The 20,894-nt window shown below is 43.2% G+C and overlaps 1 protein-coding gene across 1 annotated transcript in view; it reads left to right on the plus strand.

The window, feature by feature from the left end:
• Window positions 1–211: 211 nt before the first annotated feature.
• Window positions 212–20,894, plus strand: part of Klf9 (KLF transcription factor 9) — a 30,583-nt gene continuing 9,900 nt past the window's right edge. The window contains exon 1 of the mRNA XM_026389214.2: window positions 212–1,971. Coding sequence (XP_026244999.1) covers window positions 1,467–1,971 — 505 coding nt within the window. The 5' untranslated portion in view covers window positions 212–1,466. The remainder of the gene's footprint in view (window positions 1,972–20,894) is intronic.

The following is a 20,894-nucleotide window of genomic DNA, read 5'->3' on the forward strand; positions in this document are numbered from 1 at the left end:
TGTTTCAATCTGGACAAAGTCCATGCTTTAAAACAAGAAATTTTGTTAGCTGTTTTCTTTTTTTTTTAAGTATGAATTGCTTATAATTAATGTATTGGATGGGAGACTTTTTAAACAATTGCTCCAAAGTAGGTTTCATCCAAAAAACAAAAATGAAAAAAAAAAAAATGAATTGATGCTTTCTCATTTGTCTTTATTCTTGGACAATTTGTCCTGACATATTGAGGGCTTTAAAAGAATTATAGACTCACACTGCACTTACTCATCACTGTCCTCCCATCTATAGCTCAACTTCACTACCAGCAACACAAAATACAAAGATGTGTCCAGTTTCACTACAGCTCTGCGCGTTTACAAGTGTCGAGCGCAGGCTTTCGGAACGTCCTTCTGATTGGCTGAGCGAATGCCAGTGACATCAACCAACTTACTTTTGATTGGAAGGCTGGTTGCTGGGACTGTAGCGTTTGCAGGAAGTCACTTAACTGTTTGCAGGCTGGAAAACCCAAACTGAAGTTGTCTTTTGTCACTGGACGTGTGCAACTGACTAGGGAGGAAGTGTCCCGAAGCTCTGCAAACTGGCCAGTGAGCCAGGAGGCGTGGACCGGCGGTCGGACCCCGCAGCACCCCCAAGGAGGAGCGGCCGCTTCTTCCCTGCCTCCGGCCGTTACCCTTTTAAATGTCAGCGTTCGAGACTGTAGGGGTAGCACGAGGCAGTGGAACGGAACAGTCGGATTGGCCGCACGCCTCAGTTCTAGACGCACCTCTCCACCGAAAGGCCGTTCTGACTGGCAGGGGGAGAAAGTAAACAGAGTTGAATCACCCTCCCCACTGGCCAATTGGAGGGGGTTTGGATTGTGACGTGATGGGATTCTGCGAAATTGTTACTGAGCGAGAGAATGCCGGAACGGTGCGGACCGGCCAGAGCAGGGGCTCAGCAGCCGTCCGTGGACTGGGGGAAAAGTGTGTCTTAGACCTGGCGCTCGGTCCGGTCCTGGCCACCCGCGTCGGGGTGGTGGGGTGAATGTCTAGGGGCTTTGGCTCGACGGTGAGGCGGCCGAGGGCGTGTGCTTCTCTGGCAATTTCCTCTCCCGGCGCCTCGGGGGCGTTTTCAGTCGTTTAAACTTGCGACCGCCACGTGTGGCATCTTTCCAAGGGAGCCGGCTGCGAGGGGCCGGCGCGCCTGTCGTGGAGATCGCGCCCGGAGAAGGGCAGGGACAGTGGCGGGAGGCAGCGGCGCGGCGGAGCCCCGGGCCGTGGCTGCTGCGTGCGGAGGCGCTGACGGTTACGTAAAGATGAGGGGCTGAGGTCGCCTCGGCGCTCTAGCGAGTCGGAAGCGCCCCGCGCCCCCGCCCCCTTGGCCGCCGCGCCGCGCCGCGCTCGTCGTCCGAGGCCAGGGCAGCCGGAGCCGAACCTCCGCAGCCACCGCCAACTTTGACCGCGCCTCCGAGGCTGCTGTCTCCCGCACCATGTCCGCGGCCGCCTACATGGACTTTGTGGCTGCCCAGTGTCTGGTTTCCATTTCGAACCGCGCTGCGGTGTCGGAGCATGGGGGCGCTCCAGAAACCGAGCGGCTGCGACTACCTGAGCGCGAGGTGACCAAGGAACACGGTGACCCGGGGGACACCTGGAAGGATTACTGCACGCTGGTCACCATTGCCAAGAGCTTGTTGGATCTGAACAAGTACCGACCCATCCAGACCCCATCGGTGTGCAGCGACAGTCTGGAGAGTCCTGATGAGGATATGGGATCCGACAGCGACGTGACCACCGAATCTGGGTCGAGTCCTTCCCACAGCCCGGAGGAGAGACAGGATCCTGGCAGCGCGCCCAGCCCGCTCTCCCTCCTCCACCCTGGAGTGGCTGCGAAAGGGAAACACGCCTCCGAAAAGAGGCACAAGTGCCCCTACAGTGGCTGTGGGAAAGTCTATGGAAAATCCTCCCATCTCAAAGCCCATTACAGAGTGCATACAGGTTAGCAGCGTCGTCCTTTCCCCCGCGCTCTGGGGTTAACCTTTGGCCGGGCAGTGTACCTTGGCGTTCAGGACACCGCACTCGGCTTCGAGGGTGCAAACATTTTGGATAAGATGCTGTTTAACTCTTTAATAATTTAATCGTGCAGACGTGGAAAGCTCACTCTCTCCTTAATTGTCTCTGGCGTCTAGAAGCCACGGAGAGCCTTAAACTGGCGGGCAGAGCGAGTGCTTTGCGTGGCTTGGCGGGGATCGGGGCCCGCCCCGCCCCTGGCCCGCCCCGCCCCCGGGACTCCGCACCCAGCCTTGGTGGGGCCACCCCAGCTGTGTAGACGCTGGCGGTAGGAAAGTCAGATGGCGTATCTTTAATTTCATTCCGTTGTGGGGTCGCAGCGAAGTGGACGAAACGTGGGGGGAAGCTGCACATTTTACATGGAGCCATTTAGGGATGACTAAGGACTCACTTAGCTGGATGCCTGCTACTTTTCAGGGTTCGCCAAGGTGGTTTTAAATTTGGCCTAGAGTTCCCCTGAGAGGTTTAAAATGACACTGCTTCAGGCAGCAGAAGAGTTTGATCAAGTAGTGGTTGGTGGGTTAATTTCATCACTAGTTAACCTTCTCAGTAAGCGAAATTTCAGAGCTAATTTTTACCCCCTGTGACTGGGGACGTGCGCTCCACCCCTGAATACCACGGTTAGTGAGGTGTGGTCCTTGCCCGAGGTCAAGGCTCTGTAGTCAATGTTGGGCCGCTCTGGAGGCTGCCAGGTCGACTTGCTCTCCGGAGAACATGCAGCAAAGCTGGACAAATGAATGTGACTGCAAAGACATTTGCTGTATAAGCTGGGCTTTTGGAGACTTGTAGGGACCTTGGTTAGCCAGTTCTGTTGGTTCTATTTAACATGCACTGAAAAAGTTGGAAAGCATTTCGACATACTGACAATCTTTAGAAAGGTTCATCTCTAACTGCTGTTCTGATAAGGTGGTGGTGGGGGTTGGTCCTCAACAGCTTTTCCCTCTTGTCCTAAAGACGCCATGTTTAAGAGGTTGTTGGAGTTGCTTGGAAAGGTAGCTTTTTTGGTGTAAAGGGTTGATACTTTGAAGAATTGACCCTGGGCCTTTGAGTGTCAAAATGATACTTTGTTGGGATTTTCCGTTTTGCTTTACTTTTGCTTTTGGTTTTTAAAAGAAAGGCTGTGTAACTGCCTCTCAATTTGTTTCCTTAGGAAGGATTCTTGTGGAGGTGGCTGCTGGCACAGGAATAAGTCTGAATTTCTTCTGTGGTTAATGCAAAATTAGGTCCTGTTTAGGGTCAGCATCTAGGTTGCCATAAAACAGCACCTTTTAAAGTTTCTATCTGTAAAGTTGATAAAAGGCATGTGCCTGCATTGGGGGTTGTGACCTTTAGCGTGGCTCTGGGGGTGAAGTAGGGGTGTATCCACCAGGGTGTTACTCACCGGCAGCTGTTGGGCGGGCCTGGCCCTGTCAGCCATGTTCCCGGAGTTCAGTTGTTCACATAGACACCCACTGCCACCTTGAGCAAAGACATTTTCTCCTTCAGGGAGCTGTCCAGTTGTGCAGCTGCGAAGGTCCGCAATGCCTCTGTGAGCTAGAGTCTGTCAGACTCAGGAATAGGATTTCCAGGGTTCTGGGCCATTCGGCTCAGTGCTTTTCTTAAGCATTTATAGAAATGGCTGCTTATGTGTGCGTGCATGCGTGCTGCTCTTTAATTCTCCATAAGGCAAGTCGGCTCAGCTGTTTTTCAGGAGAACCTTTTACACAGTCCAGAGAGGAAAATGAAGGCAAATGTTCATCCCACTTTAAGTGCTACAGTCTTTTAAAACTAGTGATATGATGATTGCTAGTGTCTTATTTATGTTTTTTTTTGGGGGGGTGGAATCTGATACCCTAGCACATGGTTGGATAAAATCCCCAGCCTCTGTAAATGTTACCAGAAGCAGGACTTATATGTTAAGCATACTATTAAGAGACTTGTAGAGGAGGTTTCCTTCATTTGGAAGTTTCAGATAACAGCTTCAAGTTAAATCCACTTCTGGGTGGGGAAAAGGGCTTCCTGATTTTCTTTTCTTCTAGTAGTTAAATCCAGAAGGTGGACAGAGATAGCATTTAAAATGTCTGCATTCTGTGAAGGTTTAAGAGCTAGAATCCCAGCCACACCCCCTTGCTCCTTACTGCTCTCGGCACTCCCTTGAGAATCCCTGTGCTTGCTCACTTCCTTATAGAGCCTCCTACAGCTGCTGTTTCCATAGGAGACCAGCAACTTTAGAAGTTGAAGCTTTTCAACAAATTTTCAATCTTTTCGGTGTAGCTCCTTGCACAGTGTCCTGAGAGGAAGGAGAGTTGAGGTTAGCTCAATTGGGTTGTGACTTGTCCTTCTATTTCGTAGTTGTAAGACCCTAAGCAAATTACTTTGACTTGGAGTTTGCAAACTAGAGGTTTGTTGCTGAATTTGCTTGTGGATTTGTTTGGCCTGGCCAATATAGAGTGTATAAAAATTTAATTAGTTACCAATGTCTAAAAATCAGGATTTCAGCACAAATCTAGAAATCTGGCTTCGGTGGAAAATTTTAAAAATCTTGCAAGATGGGACCTGAATTTCTGTCTAGCAACAATCAGTTTGAACTAATCATTTATTTGTGGGCCAATGCCTCCTATTTTAATTGTTAACATGATCTCTGCTGGCATTTTTTTTTACAACCTCTATTTTGAGCCTCCATTTCTTAATCCACAAGATAGGGATACTATTCTAAACTCACAGGTTCTTGTGCAAAGTTAACATATATAAAGCACCCAGATGTGGCTGGGGTGTAGTTCAATGGTAGAGCACTTGCCTAGTATGCAGAAGGCCGTGGATTTGATCCCCCAACACTGCAAAATCAAACACATAAAGCACTTAAGAGTCCACATCCTTGAATAATGGTAAATCTTACAGTTTGTGTGTAATATAAAAGGTGTCCTCAAAGTCAGGGAACACAGGATAAACTTTTTTTTCCCTCTCAGTACTGGGAATTGAACAGGGATGCTTTTTACCACTGAGCTACATCCCAAGCCATTTTTATTTTTTAATTTTGAGAGAGGATTTCAATAAATTGCCAAAGCTGGCCTCAATTCTGTGTTCCTCTGCCTCAGCCTCCAGAGTTGCTGGGATTACGGGTGTGCTCCATCACTCCTGGCATGTGTTAGTTTACATTTTCAAATAATATGTTCAATTTGTTTTCCCTTAGCTTCTGGACCAGATATATCTGTTCAGTTGATAAACCTAAAGTTTAAACAATGGATCAGCAAATATACTCTGTCCTGTTCTCAGACTTTTTAGACATGGGTAGCAGACCAAAATGAATCAGACCATACTGCTGTTATTTGAAAATGTAACATTAAGTGTATCTTAAGTCTCCTGACTTTGTGGATCCAGATCCGATGCACAGGGCATATATGTGTATTTTGGGGTGGGGTGGGGGTGTATCCTTTAGAGAAGGAAACAACTACATCCTATTCCAGATCTGAAGTCATCAGAACAGGCTGATATAAAGTCACACTGGGTTGATATACAATCAACAGAAACCTTAGACCTTGTTTTCATGCCTGTGTATTTTATGTTATTCTTTTTGGAGGGTAAGTCAGCCGTCCTCAATAGGTGACAGTAGGTTGAGCTGATGATACTGGTAACTGGAGTCTGAAAAATCCATCCCAAATACCAACCATCGTGGCCCAATTTAGAGGAAAAGAAAACGACAGCTTTTATTAATAAAACAAAAGGAAACTTCTGTAAAATAAGGAGTGGTGAGAGCTGCAGCAAACCTGAGGGGGCTGCCTGTGCTGCTCCTTATCCTGTTGGACCGTTTTCTTGGGGTATTTAGACTTCCTGGTAGAAGGCATCTGCATAGCCCCCACAGCAGAAGTCGTTCTCCAATAGAAGAAATAGGTTTTTCAGCTCCTCTACAAATGTCCACTACTGGTCCTCTCTAACTCAGGTAAAAAGTTTGTTTACACAGGTGCCAGGTTTTTCTGAGCCTCTTGAACTCTTCTTCCAAGCTTTGGAGTCACCTATTTGGTCAAGGGGAGTCTAGGACCATCAGAGGTGTGAGTGGGATCCATTTCCTTTCCCCAAGGGACAAGGCTTCAGGGACAGGCTCTTGCTCTGACCCCAGGCCCTGACTAAGGGACCTTGGCTGCCCATGAAGCCACACCTGCCTGGTCCTTACCACTTTCTCTTTTCTTCCTGAGTGGAACAGAGACCCTGTACCCTGATCCTTAAAGAGGCATTCTCTCTGTCCGATTCTATCCAGAGGACTCCCCAGACTGATTGGGAGAGTGGCATTTCATAACAACTAAGCCTAAGGGCGGCTTGCACAGGTAAATGTTTCTCTACCCTTTTCCCATTCTCTCTCCCTTAATGAGACTAGACTTTTTAATAAACGATTGCCCACACCTCTGCCATGATATTTTAATACCACAGTCATATTATAGAGCTGTTTATGGACTGTGACCTTTTAGAAAGCCACAAACTATTGTGAAAACTTAAGTTTTTTTTTTTTTAAACCCTCCAAAGCACTAATTTTTGCCCCCTTGGGGACAATGTCACATTACCCCCCCCCCCCAACACTCCCCAATAGAATGAAAACACACTTGTAAGTATCCTGTTAGGAAGAAATAACCATCTGCATTGGAGAATGGAGTGTATGTAGATGGCCTCTGCAGACAGAAGGTTTCTAATTATGCAGGGTTTGCTTCTGTGTTGGACCAAAGGTGAAGACTTCCATGAATCCAGAGATGGATGGCCCCACAGTTCTCCAGCCCACAGCCAAAGTCACCCCATAAGGATGGGGAGGGTAGGCATTGCTCTTATTCCTAGTAGCGAAAGGGGTAAAGGACCAGTTGCAGTCCTTCCCTCATTTCTCACTTGTCCCCCATCATCTTCCATCTATCTGCCCTAGCAATGACAAGGTGGAGATGGCTCAGAGGAAGTCACTCTAAGGTTGGCAGGATTACTGTTTCACAACAGAAAACACAAGTGCAGTAAAATTACAGAGTACACACATCATTTCTGTGATTTTCCTCTCAAATCTTCTGTGGGTGGTGAGAAGAGATGGGAGGAGTGTAAGTGGGGCCCTGGGAGGGAACGGGAGGTGTTACAGTAAACAGTGCTGTTTTGATGGTCAACACCCCATTCTCTTCAGACACAAAGATGTGACCTGGGCGAAATGAATTCTGGATTCTGAACATAAGGATCAGATTTATATTCCTGTCTCAACTGTTGACGTTTATCCCAAGAACTAGTCATTCTGCAAATGTCTGTGGGAAATTCCCAGATTGAATTTCCCAGGGAGAAACATCATGTGACATATTGGGAAAGTGGCTGACAATGGTCTTCCCTAATAAGTTCATTGAGAAGAGAAGTGGGCGGATGATTCCCGGTACTCACTTTCAGGAGCCCCTAAAAAAGCACGCTGTGCTCTAATTGGAAGCCTATCAGTTTGATTATTCAGTGCCTTAGGATCCTTAGCATACTTGATTTTTGTTTTTAAAAAATGGCTTTGTTGAGTTTCTCAGTCTTGAATTCCAAATCTGATACTCACTCCCCCCCTTCTCTCCCTCTGGCTGTTCTAAGCCTTGGGGAATAGCTTGCAGTCTGCAAAGCCTTCCCTGTTAACAACCTCCCCCACATCCGACCCACCCACCTTTTCCTAATGTTTCTCCAGCAAGCCCAGCTCCCACTGAACTGTGTAAATTAGTGCCTAGTAATTGGTACAAAGGCACTTTCTGTTTCTATGCAACACACACAAAAAGGAGGGGCAAAAGGAAGAAGGAGGAGAAGAAGAAAAAGAAGGAGAAAAAAAAAAAAAACCCAGATGGTTAAAAAGGGAAAGAAGTAAAATCCTCTGTCAGTGGTCTTGGAGGAATCCTGGCTTTCCCTCCATCCCACTTTTTGTTGGAAGTTAGTCATAGGCCTAGGCCCCGCCCAGAGCACTGGGTGGCAACAGTTGTTAGTATTGAAAGAATAGAACTCAAAAGGTTGGAAGTGACCTTGAGAGGTCATCTCATCCATCATTTTGTCTGTAAAAAAAAGCATGTGCCACCATCTCAGAGACATGGGGATTGTTCTGTTTAAATATTTTGGGGGACTTGGAAGGCTTTGGAAGCACTCTGCGAGGGCTCAAAAGCATCTCTCTGCCTTAACTAGCATGTGACTCTGGACCTATTGGTAATTTTCCAGAGCCACCTGTTTTGGGCACCATAAGGTTACCAGGTACCCAGAAGGGTTTTTCAGCAGAAAATGCTAAAACCTCTCCTTCAAGCTTAGTTCTGTGGATGTTTAGAGCTTTCTTCATTTTGAATTCCTTCTCGGGCTCTCCTGAGGATTTCAATCTGTGGTTAACTTTTTTTTTTTTTAAACCTGGGTTTAAAGAGCTGATTCAAGGAATTAACCAAGTAAAAGGGCAGAGGTGGAGTCAGCTAGTGGCCTCTGCCCTTCTATTGTAGAGCTGCTGTCCCGGAACAGCCCAAGGCATAGCAGTGGGAGGGGTCTACTCCCTTCCTGGAATCCTGAAACTTTAATACCTTTGTGGTGCAGTAAGGCCAAAAATAAACATTTGTCTAGTTGGGGCATCAAGCAGTCCCCTTAGCAAATACAGGACTACTGTTAATATTCATTAGAATGAGATCCCCCATGAAGGGAGTGAGAGAATCCTTTTTTTTTTTTTTTTTTTTGGTAGGGTCTCCATTTCCATTTGTCCTTAATGCCTGTGTTTATGGGCTTCCCTTTTATCTTAGTTTATCTTGAGCTACTCTAGGTTGTGGAATCCTGAGATAAGAACTGAGAATCCAGACCTGAAATGTGATGGTTCCAGAGCTGCAAGAACCAGTTAGTTGACCATCTAATGCCAGGGCTGCTAGATCTTCGAATTTTCATTTATGTATGTATTTGTACCCTGGATTGAACCCAGGGACATTTAATCACTGAGCCACATCCCCAGCACTTTTATTTTTTTTTATTTTGGGATAAAGTCGTGCTAAGTTGCTTAGGGCCTTGCCAAATTGCTGAGACTGGCTTTGAACTTGGGATCCTCCTGCCTCGGCCTCCTGAGCCACTGGGACTACAGGCATGGGCCACCATACCCAGCCTATTTATTTATTTTTTGCAGTACAAGGGATCAAACCCAAGTCCTAGCACATGGTAGGCCAGTGCTGCACCACTGAGCTTAAACTGTAGCCCCTGAATTTAATTTTTTAGTAAAATGAGGATGTTCACAAATTTGTAAAGAAGAATTAGAATTCATCCCTGACTGACCAGATTGAGTCTTTTGAAAATGTAAGGACATTTTTCAATAATTTAAAATAAAAAGACCGGATTTTAAACCATACAAAAAATAATGACAAGAGGCTGGGATTGTGGCTCAGTGGTAGAGTGCTCACCTAGCACATGGGACCCTGGGTTCGATCCTCAGTACCACATAAAAATAAATGAGTGGAATAAAGGTATTGTGTCCAACTACAACTAAAAAAATAATAAATATTAGAAAAAAATAATGACAAGGTTTTGAAATTCAGGTAGTGATGTTTTGTGAAGTTTGAACTTCTTTCTGGAGCTAAGCCTTCATCCTGGTAGAAGTGCAAGCTTGTGGGAGGGCCTGACTTGAACCAAAATGGAGTCTTTTTTTTTTTTTTTTTTTGGGTGGTATTAGGGAGTGAACCCAGGGGTACTCGACCACTGAACTACATCCCCAGCCCTCTTTATTTTTCATTTTGAGACAGAGTCTCGCTAAATTGCCTAGGCTAGCCTGGAATTTGATCCTCCTTGCCTCAGCCTCAGAGTATCTGGGATTATAGGCATGTGCCACCCACCAAGCCCAGCTAAAGATTCTTAGAATTTTTGTTTAGAATGCTAGATGAATCTATCAGGATTTCATCCCTTTAAATAATATTGAGTGATTGTTATGCAGAAAGCTGTGCTAAATGCTGATAGCAGGCACTGTAAATTTTGTCAATAATAGCAATAAAAGTAACATCAAATATGTATCATATGCTAGGTTCCAAGCTGAATGAGTTCACAGCAATCCTGAGACTAAAAAGATGCTGTTATTTATTAGGTACTTATTTAATAGGAGGAATCAGACTAGTTAACCTGAACTAAGGTTACAGTGGAGTTTTCCTAGTATGTTTCTAGGTGCTTGGAGTTGTAAATGAATAGCTATTGACTTGGATCCCTTGGTTTCTTTTTTCTTTTTGGGGGAGTGGGATACTGGGGATTGAACCTCCTGTCTCAGCCTCCCAAGCTGCTGGGATTACAGGCCAGTACCACTGTTGCCCGGTTTAGGTTTCTGGTGGTGGGAAGAACTGTTTAACTCTTGGATTTGGTTCCCCCAAAGCCATCCATCCTCAGCTGTCCACTCCTGTTCTAACTCTGGTTTTTATCTGGTATTCATGAACCTTGGTTAGGAGTTTTGGCAGACATCTTGGACTTTGATCACACCTACCTTGTATTTGCCATAGTTATCCACAAGCTGTTTCCCTTGGATTGAAAAAGAACTCAGTTTTAGATCCAATAGTAGATTAGTCAGGATTCTTTGGTTGCATGCAATAGAATCCAAACTTGGACCGGCTTAGTAAAAAATAGAACTTTATTGGTTCGAGTTGCAGACACAACTGGGGTCACTCAGTTTCAGGTTTTCTGGATACAGATGCTCCATGTCTGCTCTCTGTGACTCAACCTTGCTGTCTTTTGCTCTGGCTTCATTCATGGGCAGGCTGTTTCTAAATGGTGTTAAGATGGCTGCCCACAATGCCAGACTCACATCCTGCCAGTTCAGCAAGCCTGATGGAAAGGACATTTCCCATTCCCAGTGATTCCAGCAAAAGTCCCTGGCCTTAAGTTGCATGGCTAAACTCAAATTGTATGCCCATCCCTGAGATCAATTCCTGTGGCATGACTGGGGCTCATCCAACCTCTTGGGTCTGGAAGAGTGTTGTGGTCACCCCTAGGAATTACATGAACTCTTGAGTGGGAAGGGAGTAGGAACTTCAGAGTGCACTATTTATTACCCAAAAGGGAATAAATGTGAGCCAGGCAAAACTAACACCTAGGCCCTCTACTAGTTCAGTTAGACCCACAAGCAGATGTTCAAAAGAACAGTTTGACTAAATGAGAGACAAAACAGTATGACAACATCTTTTCCTCTCGTCTCTGGAGTTCAACTTAAAAGGCCAGTAATGAATGGACAACAGGGTTTTTACAGAAAACAGATTATTTTGACATGTTTGTGCAGGTACATACTTACAGGCCTTTCTGACTGGGTGATGTAGAAGCTGGATCTAAAGACTCACGTGGAACCAATATAACCGCATGCTCTTAGAGAAAAAAAAAAAAGAGTAAGCAAAAAAGAATAAATTAAAAAGGAAACAAAGCAAAAAAAAGAATTAACAGCATTATCTTCAGATAATAGTGTGATCTTCAGAGCCAGTTACTTCATCCTAACTCAAGACTGTCCATTTAATGCTCAGAGAAATGAATCATGTTTACGGGACCATTTATTACCCTATGTGCTAATAAAGCACTAGTCTGTGCAAAGATGAACTGTTTATATAGCGGTTTCCATTCAGATCCAGAAGTCTATTCAGTATGCACAATGCTACGCAAAAAACATCCTAAGAAATCCTAAGAGAGAAAAAGAGCTCAAAAATAACAAAAACCAAAACAAAACCAAACAAACAAAAAAAGCACACATAAGATGCCAGGGCTACCATAATTCTACTGTAGCTTTATACCATTATCGATTTTTTTGGCACTGGGGATTGAACTCAGGGATACTAGGCTACTGAGCCACATCCCCAGCCCTATTTTGTATTTAGTGCCTCGCTTTTTGCTGAGGCTGCCTTTGAATTTAGAGATCCTCCTGACTCAGCTGGGCGGCTGGGATTACAGGTATGCCACTGTGTTGCCCCATTATCATTTTAATGGAAATAAGCCAAATGACAACCAAACAGCTGGCTTTCTCTATTTCATGTTGCAAACCATGCCCATGACGAGCCACAAAATGCTTCTGGAGGGAGCAGGACCCTACTCATCAGGGCTTCCCAGCAGGATAGAGAATGGGCTGTCTCCCTTGCCCAGGCATTTATTCTCAACTCCCAAATTTCAAAACACAACTCAGGAACTCCTGCCCAAGGAGGATTCCACTGAGATCTCAGGACAGTTGGACACCTCATTCTCTTTGGGTGAAAGTTTACAAAATCAGGATTCTTGTTCTGATTTGGGGTCCTTTGCCTTTCTTTCTCCTGAGGGTGCTCTATTATTCAGCTGGCAACAGGCCATCCATGTGGCACACCGTCCTTTGCTCTTGGTGGTCTTCCCTGGGCACCGTGAGGCAGCCCTCTTCTAGTGGTGTTCTTCCCAGTGAGTTTCTGGGCTTAGGAACACAGTCCTCCCCACTCTAATTTGGGGAAGGGTAGAAATCTTCAAGGCATGCCCTCAGACACATCCCTTTGAGCTGCGCCACGTGTATGTGGGGACTTCCTTAGGGGGGCTTATGCAAGCTCCAGGTACGCTGTGGGGAAGCTAGGCAATAGTGGCACTTTTGGGGACTTCCCATGTCTGTTAAGAAGAGAGTTAAGAGTTCTGGGCACTGTTTAGAAACATCTGTATTTATACAGATGCCCCTCTGTTTGCTGGAATGACAACCTAATAAACATAAACTGGGAATATAGTTAAGTCAAAATGCTTTTAATATACATAGCTATCAAACATCCTAGTTTAGCAACAAATAGTGCACTGTAGAATATGGGTTGTGTCCCCTTCTGATGGCATGGCTATCTGGGAGCTATGAGATGGGAGTCACAGAACAGACATCAAGATATAGGTCTTGCTGGGTTGAGTCAAGAATCTCCTGTCTGCCATCTTTCATTTGAGACCCACCAGAATTGCACGAATTTTCTCATAAATCCGTTGAGGTTCAGGTCATGCCAGAAGTATGCAGATAGGCTTGCTTCCTAGACACCAAAGAGCTGGAACAGGAAGTACAGTACAGGGACAGACACACACCCACTTCCCATTTCAGAACCTACAGCGGGGTATCACCTGCTTTCCATAGAGGAACACTGGAACCAGGAAGTAAAATCTCACTTCCAAGCTCTATAGTAATTCGACTGAATCAACAAATGAAACAAAAGGATTGCAAACCACAAGGATTCAGTGAAGGGTCAGGAGCGAAGGGTAGTAGGATGGGATGGCATTGGGGTGGGATTATTTTTTCAAAGTCTATCCAGTATTTGTATTCATCTAGAACCTCTACAGTTACAGCAATATTTCTGACAAAAGAAGCTTTTTTGGGGCAAGGAGGGTAATCAGGGATTAAACCCAGGGGTACTTGATTAACCACTGAGCCACATCCCCAGCGCCCCACCTCCCTTTTTGTATTTATTTATAGAGTCAGCGTCTGGCTAAATTGCAAGGCTGGCTTTGAACTCAAGCTCCTCCTGCCTCAGCCTCCTGAGCTGCTGGGCTTATTGATTTTTGAGTTCAGTGTTAACAATTGAAATTATTTCTGCAATAAAGGGGTGGCCTGTACACCTCTTCTATCATGTGTTAGAGGTTCTACCCACTAAGGTATTGGAGCATGCAGTAAAAGCAACCATTCTCCTTTTGTACCTGCCATTCTTTGTTGCCTCCCAGTGGGGAGGGAGGCCAGGTGGTACATCAGTGGGGTGGTTGAGTGCTGGGTCCAAGGCTGGGTGGGATGTGGACGCCAGCCTGGTTCTTGAGGAATGCTTTCCTGGACTCTTTTCAGTCTTTCTCTTCACAGTCTTTCTCCTCACACATCTTCCTAGCCAGGGTGGTTCTTTGTTGGGCAATTCCTGCCATGACTGTTGGTGTGATTCCACCTCTGAAGCTTCCTGTCTGTTCTTGTGAGGGCCATTTCCTTCACACATATGGAAAGAGGAGGAGAAGAGGGGAGTGTGGGAGGAGTGAGAAAGCAGATGTATGTACAGAAAGTTTTTAACTTTCTAACAATTTGTTTGAGAAGGAAACAGATTGACTCTTCCTTTCTTGGGTTTTGGACACCTGGAGTATCCCAATAATTTCTCAATGTAAATAAATCACACCCCACCCCCCACAGAATATATTCTTTTATTTTATTATTATTATTATTATTATTATTATTATTATTTTTCAGTATTAGGGATTGTACCCAAGGGCACTTGACCCCTGAACTTCATCTCTAGCCCTTTTTCATTTTGTCCTGAGAGAGGGGATGTCTAAATTATCTGGGCTTGCTTCTCAAACTTGGGATCCTCCTGCCTCAGCCTTCTGAGTTGCTGGGATTACAGACATATACCACCACTCCCAATGATACTTTTTAAAAACATTAAAATAAATTTTTTATAAAAGAAAACTCTTCCTTATAATCAAAGAAATCTGTACTCACTGTTTTAAAAATCAGGAATATAGGGGAAGATAACAGAAAGTAGAAGTTGTTCTTTATTTCCTTCCTTATTTCTATTCTCCCAGGATTTTTTTCTTTCTATAGATACTCATACATGCATGCAGTAGATGACACACTTTTTTTTTTTTGGTACTGGGGATTGAACCCAGAGGTGCTTTACCATTGAGCTACATTGCCCTCCCTTTTTTATTTTTTATTTTGAGACAGGGTCTCACTAAGTTGCTTAGGGCCTTGTTAAATTGCTGAGGCTGGCTTTGAACTTGCAATCCTCTTGCCTTCAGCCTCCCGAGTCACTGGAATTACACGTGTGCACCACCACACTCAGCTGACCTTCTCACTTAGCAGTGAATAGCTAACATATTTCCATTTCATTATATATCAGTCTGGTATTTAATTTCTATTTTTTTTTTACTATTCTACTGTATATTCTCCAATGATGTATTAAAATAGCTCTTTTCTGTTGGACAGTTGTTCCCAACTTATGGTTTTTTTAAAATTAATTAATTTATTTTAATTAGGTATATATGACAGCAGAATGCATTTTGATTCATTATACACAATTGCAGCACAACTTTACATTTCTATGGTTGTACATGATGTAGCATCACACCATATATGTAGTCTCATATTTACCTAGGGTAATGATGTCCGTCTCATTCCACCATCTTTCCTTTTCCCATGTACCCAACTTATAGTTTGTATCATACTGGTATCCCTCTATATTTTCATGTCCCTCTCTAATTATTACCAAAAATAATTCCCCCAAAATATTGCCAGATGGCTCTGGATCAATCATGAGTCTTGCCAGTGTGGTACTGGGCCTATTTCCTCAAACCTCCCCCAATGGTAGGTAAGAACAGACTTTTTGACATTTTCATCAGCCTCACATATATTTCGCTGGTGTCTTAATTGGCATGTTTTGATTATGTGTGAGATTTAATATAGCTTTATATATTTATTTCTTGGTCATTAGTATTTCTTATCTTATAAATTGCATATTTGCATTCTTACCCACTTTTATAAAATTGGACTACTCATTTTGATTTGTAAGTGTTCTTTTTTTTGCATAGATTATATGCAAATATACATATATTGTGCCACATAGAAGTTTAACATTTTTATGTATTCAAAACTGTCCTTCTAATAGAATTTTAGTTTCATGTTTAGAAAGTCTGTCTTCATTCCAGGATTCTTTAAATGTTTACCTATATTTTCTTTTACCTTTATGGTTTTATTTTATTTTATTATTATTATTATTTTTTGCATTTGCATGAATATAAATCACTTGGAATTCATTTAAGTGAGAAGCATAAGGTAGGGATCCTGATTTAGTTTCTGTTTAACCTTATGTTTCCATCATTTACGGAATTAAACATTTTTTTTTGCTTCACTGATTTGAAATACTCCATTTACCATATGCTAAATCCCTATAGATTCTTAGGTTTATTTTCAGGCTCTGCTCTTTTCTACCAATTTGTCTTTTCCTATGCTTTCTCACTATCTTAATTATTACAACTTTAATAATACATTTTAATAACTACTATTGCAAGTGCTCACTTATTATTTATTCTTTTAAGAATTTTCTTGGCAAGTTAGGAATGTTTATTCTTCCAAATAAGCTTCAGAAATAATTTTGTCAAATTCAAGAAAAAGAAATTCTTAGGGTGTGTGGTTAATTTCATAGATGAATTTGTACAGAATTGCTGTATTCACACCATTGAGTCTAACATGGGAAACATTCCATTTATTCATTTTCTTTCACATCAAGATTTTATGGCTTTCTTCTCGATGGTCCTGAACTTTTATTGTTAGGCTTATTCAGAGTACTAATGCTTAGCAGGTTAGCATATAAGAAAACCATGGCTCTTTTGCATATTTATACCTAGGTGTGCACTTTAATTTTTTTTTTTAACTGGGGGATTGAACCCAGAGGCACTTTAACTGCTGAGCTACGTCCCCAGCCCTTTTTATTTTTTGAGACAAGTTCTCTCTAAGTGGCCCAGGATGGCCTAGAACTTGGAATCCTCCTGCCTCATCTTCCTGAGTGGTAGGGTTTACAAGGCACTTACCACCACGCCCAGCAGTGCTTAATTTGTATGCAATTCTTCAGGAATTTGTCTTGTATTTTCCAAATAAGGAAGTTATAACAACTGCAAATAATTCTTACTTAATAAACTTCCTTCTTCCCACCATTTACTTCTATCTTGCTGTCTAATTTCACTCACTAGCATTTCCTAATAACATTCGAACATTCGATTATAATGACAGGAGTATGTGCACCTTCATTCTTTGGGCTTGATTTAGAAGAATGCTAACTTTATTTCACTATTGACCTTGCTACAGGAAGGGTTCAGATTTGCATTTTTTTTAATCCTGTTAAGGAATTATTCTTCAGTTTTCTAAAATTTTTTATTAGGGACAAACATTGAATGTTTGGGAATTATATCAACATGATTTTCTAATGTCAAATTATCCTTTTACCATGGAATCCTAGTTGCTTTTTTGCTGTCAATCCTAGTTGCTTTTTAGGGCTGGGGTTGTAGCTCAGTGGTAGAGCGCTTGTCTCGCATGCATGGGGCACTGGGTTCCAGCCTCAGTACCACATAGATAATAAAATAAAGGTATTGTGCCTATCCACAACTTAACAAAAAGTCTTAAAACAATAACACGCATAAATCAAAGGCATTCCTGTATATCAGCAACAAAACTTCTGAAATGGAAATGAGGAGAACCACTCCATTCACAATATCCTCAAAAAAAATAAAATACTTGGGAATCAACCTAACAAAAGAGGTGAAAGATTTATACAATGGAAACTACAGAACCCTAAAGAGAGAGATAGAAGAAGATCTTAGAAGATGGAAAAATATACCCTGTTCATGGATAGGCAGAACTAACATCATCAAAATGGCGATATCACCAAAAGTTCTCTATAGGTTTAAAGCAATACCAATCAAAATCCTAATGGCATTTCTTGTAGAAATAGAGAAAGCAATCATGAAATTCATATGGAAAAACAAAAGACCCAGAATAGCAAAAGCAATTCTAAGCAGGAAGTGTGAATCTGGAGTTATAGCGATACCAGATTTCAAACTGTACTACACAGCAATAGTAACAAAAACAGCATGGTACTGGTACCAAAACAGGCGGGTGGACCAATGGTACAGAATAGAGGACACAGAGACCAATCCACAAAATTACAACTTTCTTATATTTGATAAAGGGGCTAAAAGCATGCAGTGGAGGAAGGATAGCATTTTCAACAAATGGTGCTGGGAAAACTGGAAATCCATATGCAACAAAATGAAGCTGAACCCCTTTCTCTCCCCATGCACAAAAGTTAACTCAAAATGGATCAAAGAGCTTGATATCAAATCAGAGACTCTGCACCTGATAGAAGAAAAAGTTGGCTCCGATCTACATATTGTGGGGTCGGGCTCCAAATTCCTTAATAGGACGCCCATAGCCCAAGAGTTAATAACAAGAATCAACAAATGGGACTTACTTAAACTAAAAAGTTTTTTTCTCAGCAAGAGAAACAATAAGAGAGGTAAATAGGGAGCCTACATCCTGGGAACAAATTTTTACTCCACACACTTCAGATAGAGCCCTAATATCCGGAATATACAAAGAACTCAAAAAACTAAACAATAAGATAACAAATAACCCAATCAACAAATGGGCCAAAGGACCTAAACAGACACTTCTCAGAGGAGGACAATCAATCAATCAACAAGTACATGAAAAAATGCTCACCATCTCTAGCAGTCAGAGAAATGCAAATCAAAACCACCCTAAGATACCATCTCACTCCAGTAAGATTGGCAGCCATTATGAAGTCAAACATCAAGTGCTGGCGAGGATGTGGGGAAAAGGGTACACTTGTACATTGCTGGTGGGACTGCAAATTGGTGCAGCCAATTTGGAAAGCAGTATGGAGATTCCTGGGAAAGCTGGGAATGGAACCACCATTTGACCCAGCTATCGCCCTTCTCGGACTATTCCCTGAGGACCTTAAAATAGCGTACTATAGGGATACTGCCACATCAATGATCATAGCAGCACAATTCACAATAACTAGACTGTGGAACCAACCTAGATGCCCTTCAATAGATGAATGGATAAAAAAAATGTGGCATTTATACACAATGGAGTATTACGCAGCACTAAAAAATGACAAAATCATGGAATTTGCAGGGAAATGGATGGCATTAGAGCAGATTATGCTAAGTGAAGCTAGCCAAGCCCTAAAAAACAAATGCCAAATGTCATCTTTGATATAAGGAGAGCAACTAAGAACAGAGCAGGGAGGAAGAGCATGAGGAAAAGATTAACATTAAACAGAGACGAGTGGTGGGAGGGAAAGGGAGAGAGAAGGGAAATTGTATGGAAATGGAAGGAGACCCTCAATGTTACACAAAATTACATATAAGAGGTTGTGAGGGGAAAGGGGGGGGAACAAGGGAGAGAATTGAACAACAGCAGATGAGGTAGAGAGGGAAGATGGGAGGGGAGGGGAGGGGGGATAGTAGGGGATAGGAAAGGTAGCAGAATACAACAGTCACTAATAGGGCATTATGTAAAAATGTGGATGTGTAACCGATGTGATTCTGCAATTTGTATTTGGGGTAAAAATGGGAGTTCATAACCCACTTGAATCAAATGTATGAAAGATGATATGTCATGAGCTTTGTAATGTTTTGAACAACCAATAAAACAACAACAACAACAACAACACTATTTAGGGCCAGGGGTGGTGTGTAGCTCAATAATAGAGGGCAAGAGGCCCTGTGTTCAATTCCCAGCAACACACACACACACACACACAAACACATACACAAAAACAACAACAAAAAACACCACCACAACTTTTTCCTCAAGATTTTGCCCATCTGTAGGAAGTTATGGTTCTTTATTGATATTCTGAGAGTTGTACTGAACGGGAGACCCCATTCCCTTAGTTTTTTTTTTAACCAGATTGGTTTACTTTTGCTAGGAGCAATGAGAGATTTTGTTGTTGTTGTTTTTAAGGTTCTGCCTTGATTACAGTTTTTATCCCCTTCCCCGGACTCTGATAAGGGAAAGTGAGAAGAACCAGGTAGGAAGGAGACAGTATGCACAGGCCTCCCTGACCCCAGGCTAGGACCTTAGTGGCAGCTTGGCTGAACTCTGGGGACCCTGCAAAGACTGGGGTGTACCCAGTGAGCAAGCCATGCATTTGCCAAGCACCCTGTCCTCTTTCTTCTACATGGAGGACTCAACCCCATTTATTTCAGGACTTTCTAAAGAAGAATGAGCTGCACTGGACATCACCAGCTAATGACTGGGAGAGAGGAAACTTTCTCTCCAAGAAACGAACTCTCCTTGTGCTAACTAGGCTTCTCTCCTAACCCTTGGTAGGCCCAGGAGAATTGTGGGGCCCCATCTGTGTCTGCAAAGTCTTTTACACATTTCGTGCAGTGCTCAGTAGCTTTTTTGATTAAGTTTATTTTATACTCTGAGTCTGTCAAGGAGAGGTGCTTAGCTTGTTGCTGAAAGGGGCAGGGACTGGTATATAAATAATGAGAACTCAGAGAGACTCGTGTTATTAACAGCTCTGCTCCAGTAAGGCAGAGTTTATTGTGTCATTGCCTCTGGGTGTGTTTTCCTGTGAAGGCCAGAAATAAAACACTGGTACAAGTCTGTTTTTTTTCTCCTAGGAGGATGGTAACTTTCATTAATACTAAAGAGAGGTTGAAAGAATCTCTCTTTGATGATTGTTGGTTATGTGGTGTGTTGGGTGTGAGGAAGGTTGACCATTTTCCTTGGGACCTTACCATTGAGCCAAAAGAAAGTGAGGGCCTGACTTGGTTTCCCCCCAGGTTGTGGGATGAAGGGCAAGTTACAATCCTGAAGACCTCTCTTTTCCTCCTCTTGGGTCCCATTCAGCTTTCAGTCCTCTCTACATATGATTTCCTCATGCCTATATGTTCTTTGGTGCAGACCACGTATCTTTTTGTGTGTGTGCAGTGATGGGGATTGAACCCCAGGCCTCACGCATGCTCTGCCTTGAGCCCACATCCCCATCCCCAAACCACATATCATTCTTGGTGAGACTTTACTGTGTGTCTGACATTCACTAATGTGCTAGAATGTATCCCATAGTGAGTTGTATGCAAACCCTCCACTGGGATAAAGGACTGGAAATTGTAGGTCTTCAAGCAGAGTCCAGTCTGCATGCACACTGCTGGCTGGTGCCATGTTTTATAAAGAGTTGAATCTCACACCTCTTAGTGGGGAAAGCACTCTTCGGGAGACCATGGACTTCATTGCCACCTGTGATTGAACGCAACTGGGGCTGGACTCATTTTATTATGTGCCTTGATCCTGAAGACATTTGAATTTACAAACTCTATTGCTATATAGGTGTCATGGTTCAGATCTGGATTGTCCCTTAAAAACTCATGGGCGGAAGACTTGGTCACCAGCA

Source organism: Urocitellus parryii, chromosome 4 (genome assembly GCF_045843805.1).
Source record: "Urocitellus parryii isolate mUroPar1 chromosome 4, mUroPar1.hap1, whole genome shotgun sequence".
Taxonomy (NCBI): Eukaryota; Metazoa; Chordata; class Mammalia; order Rodentia; family Sciuridae; genus Urocitellus; species Urocitellus parryii.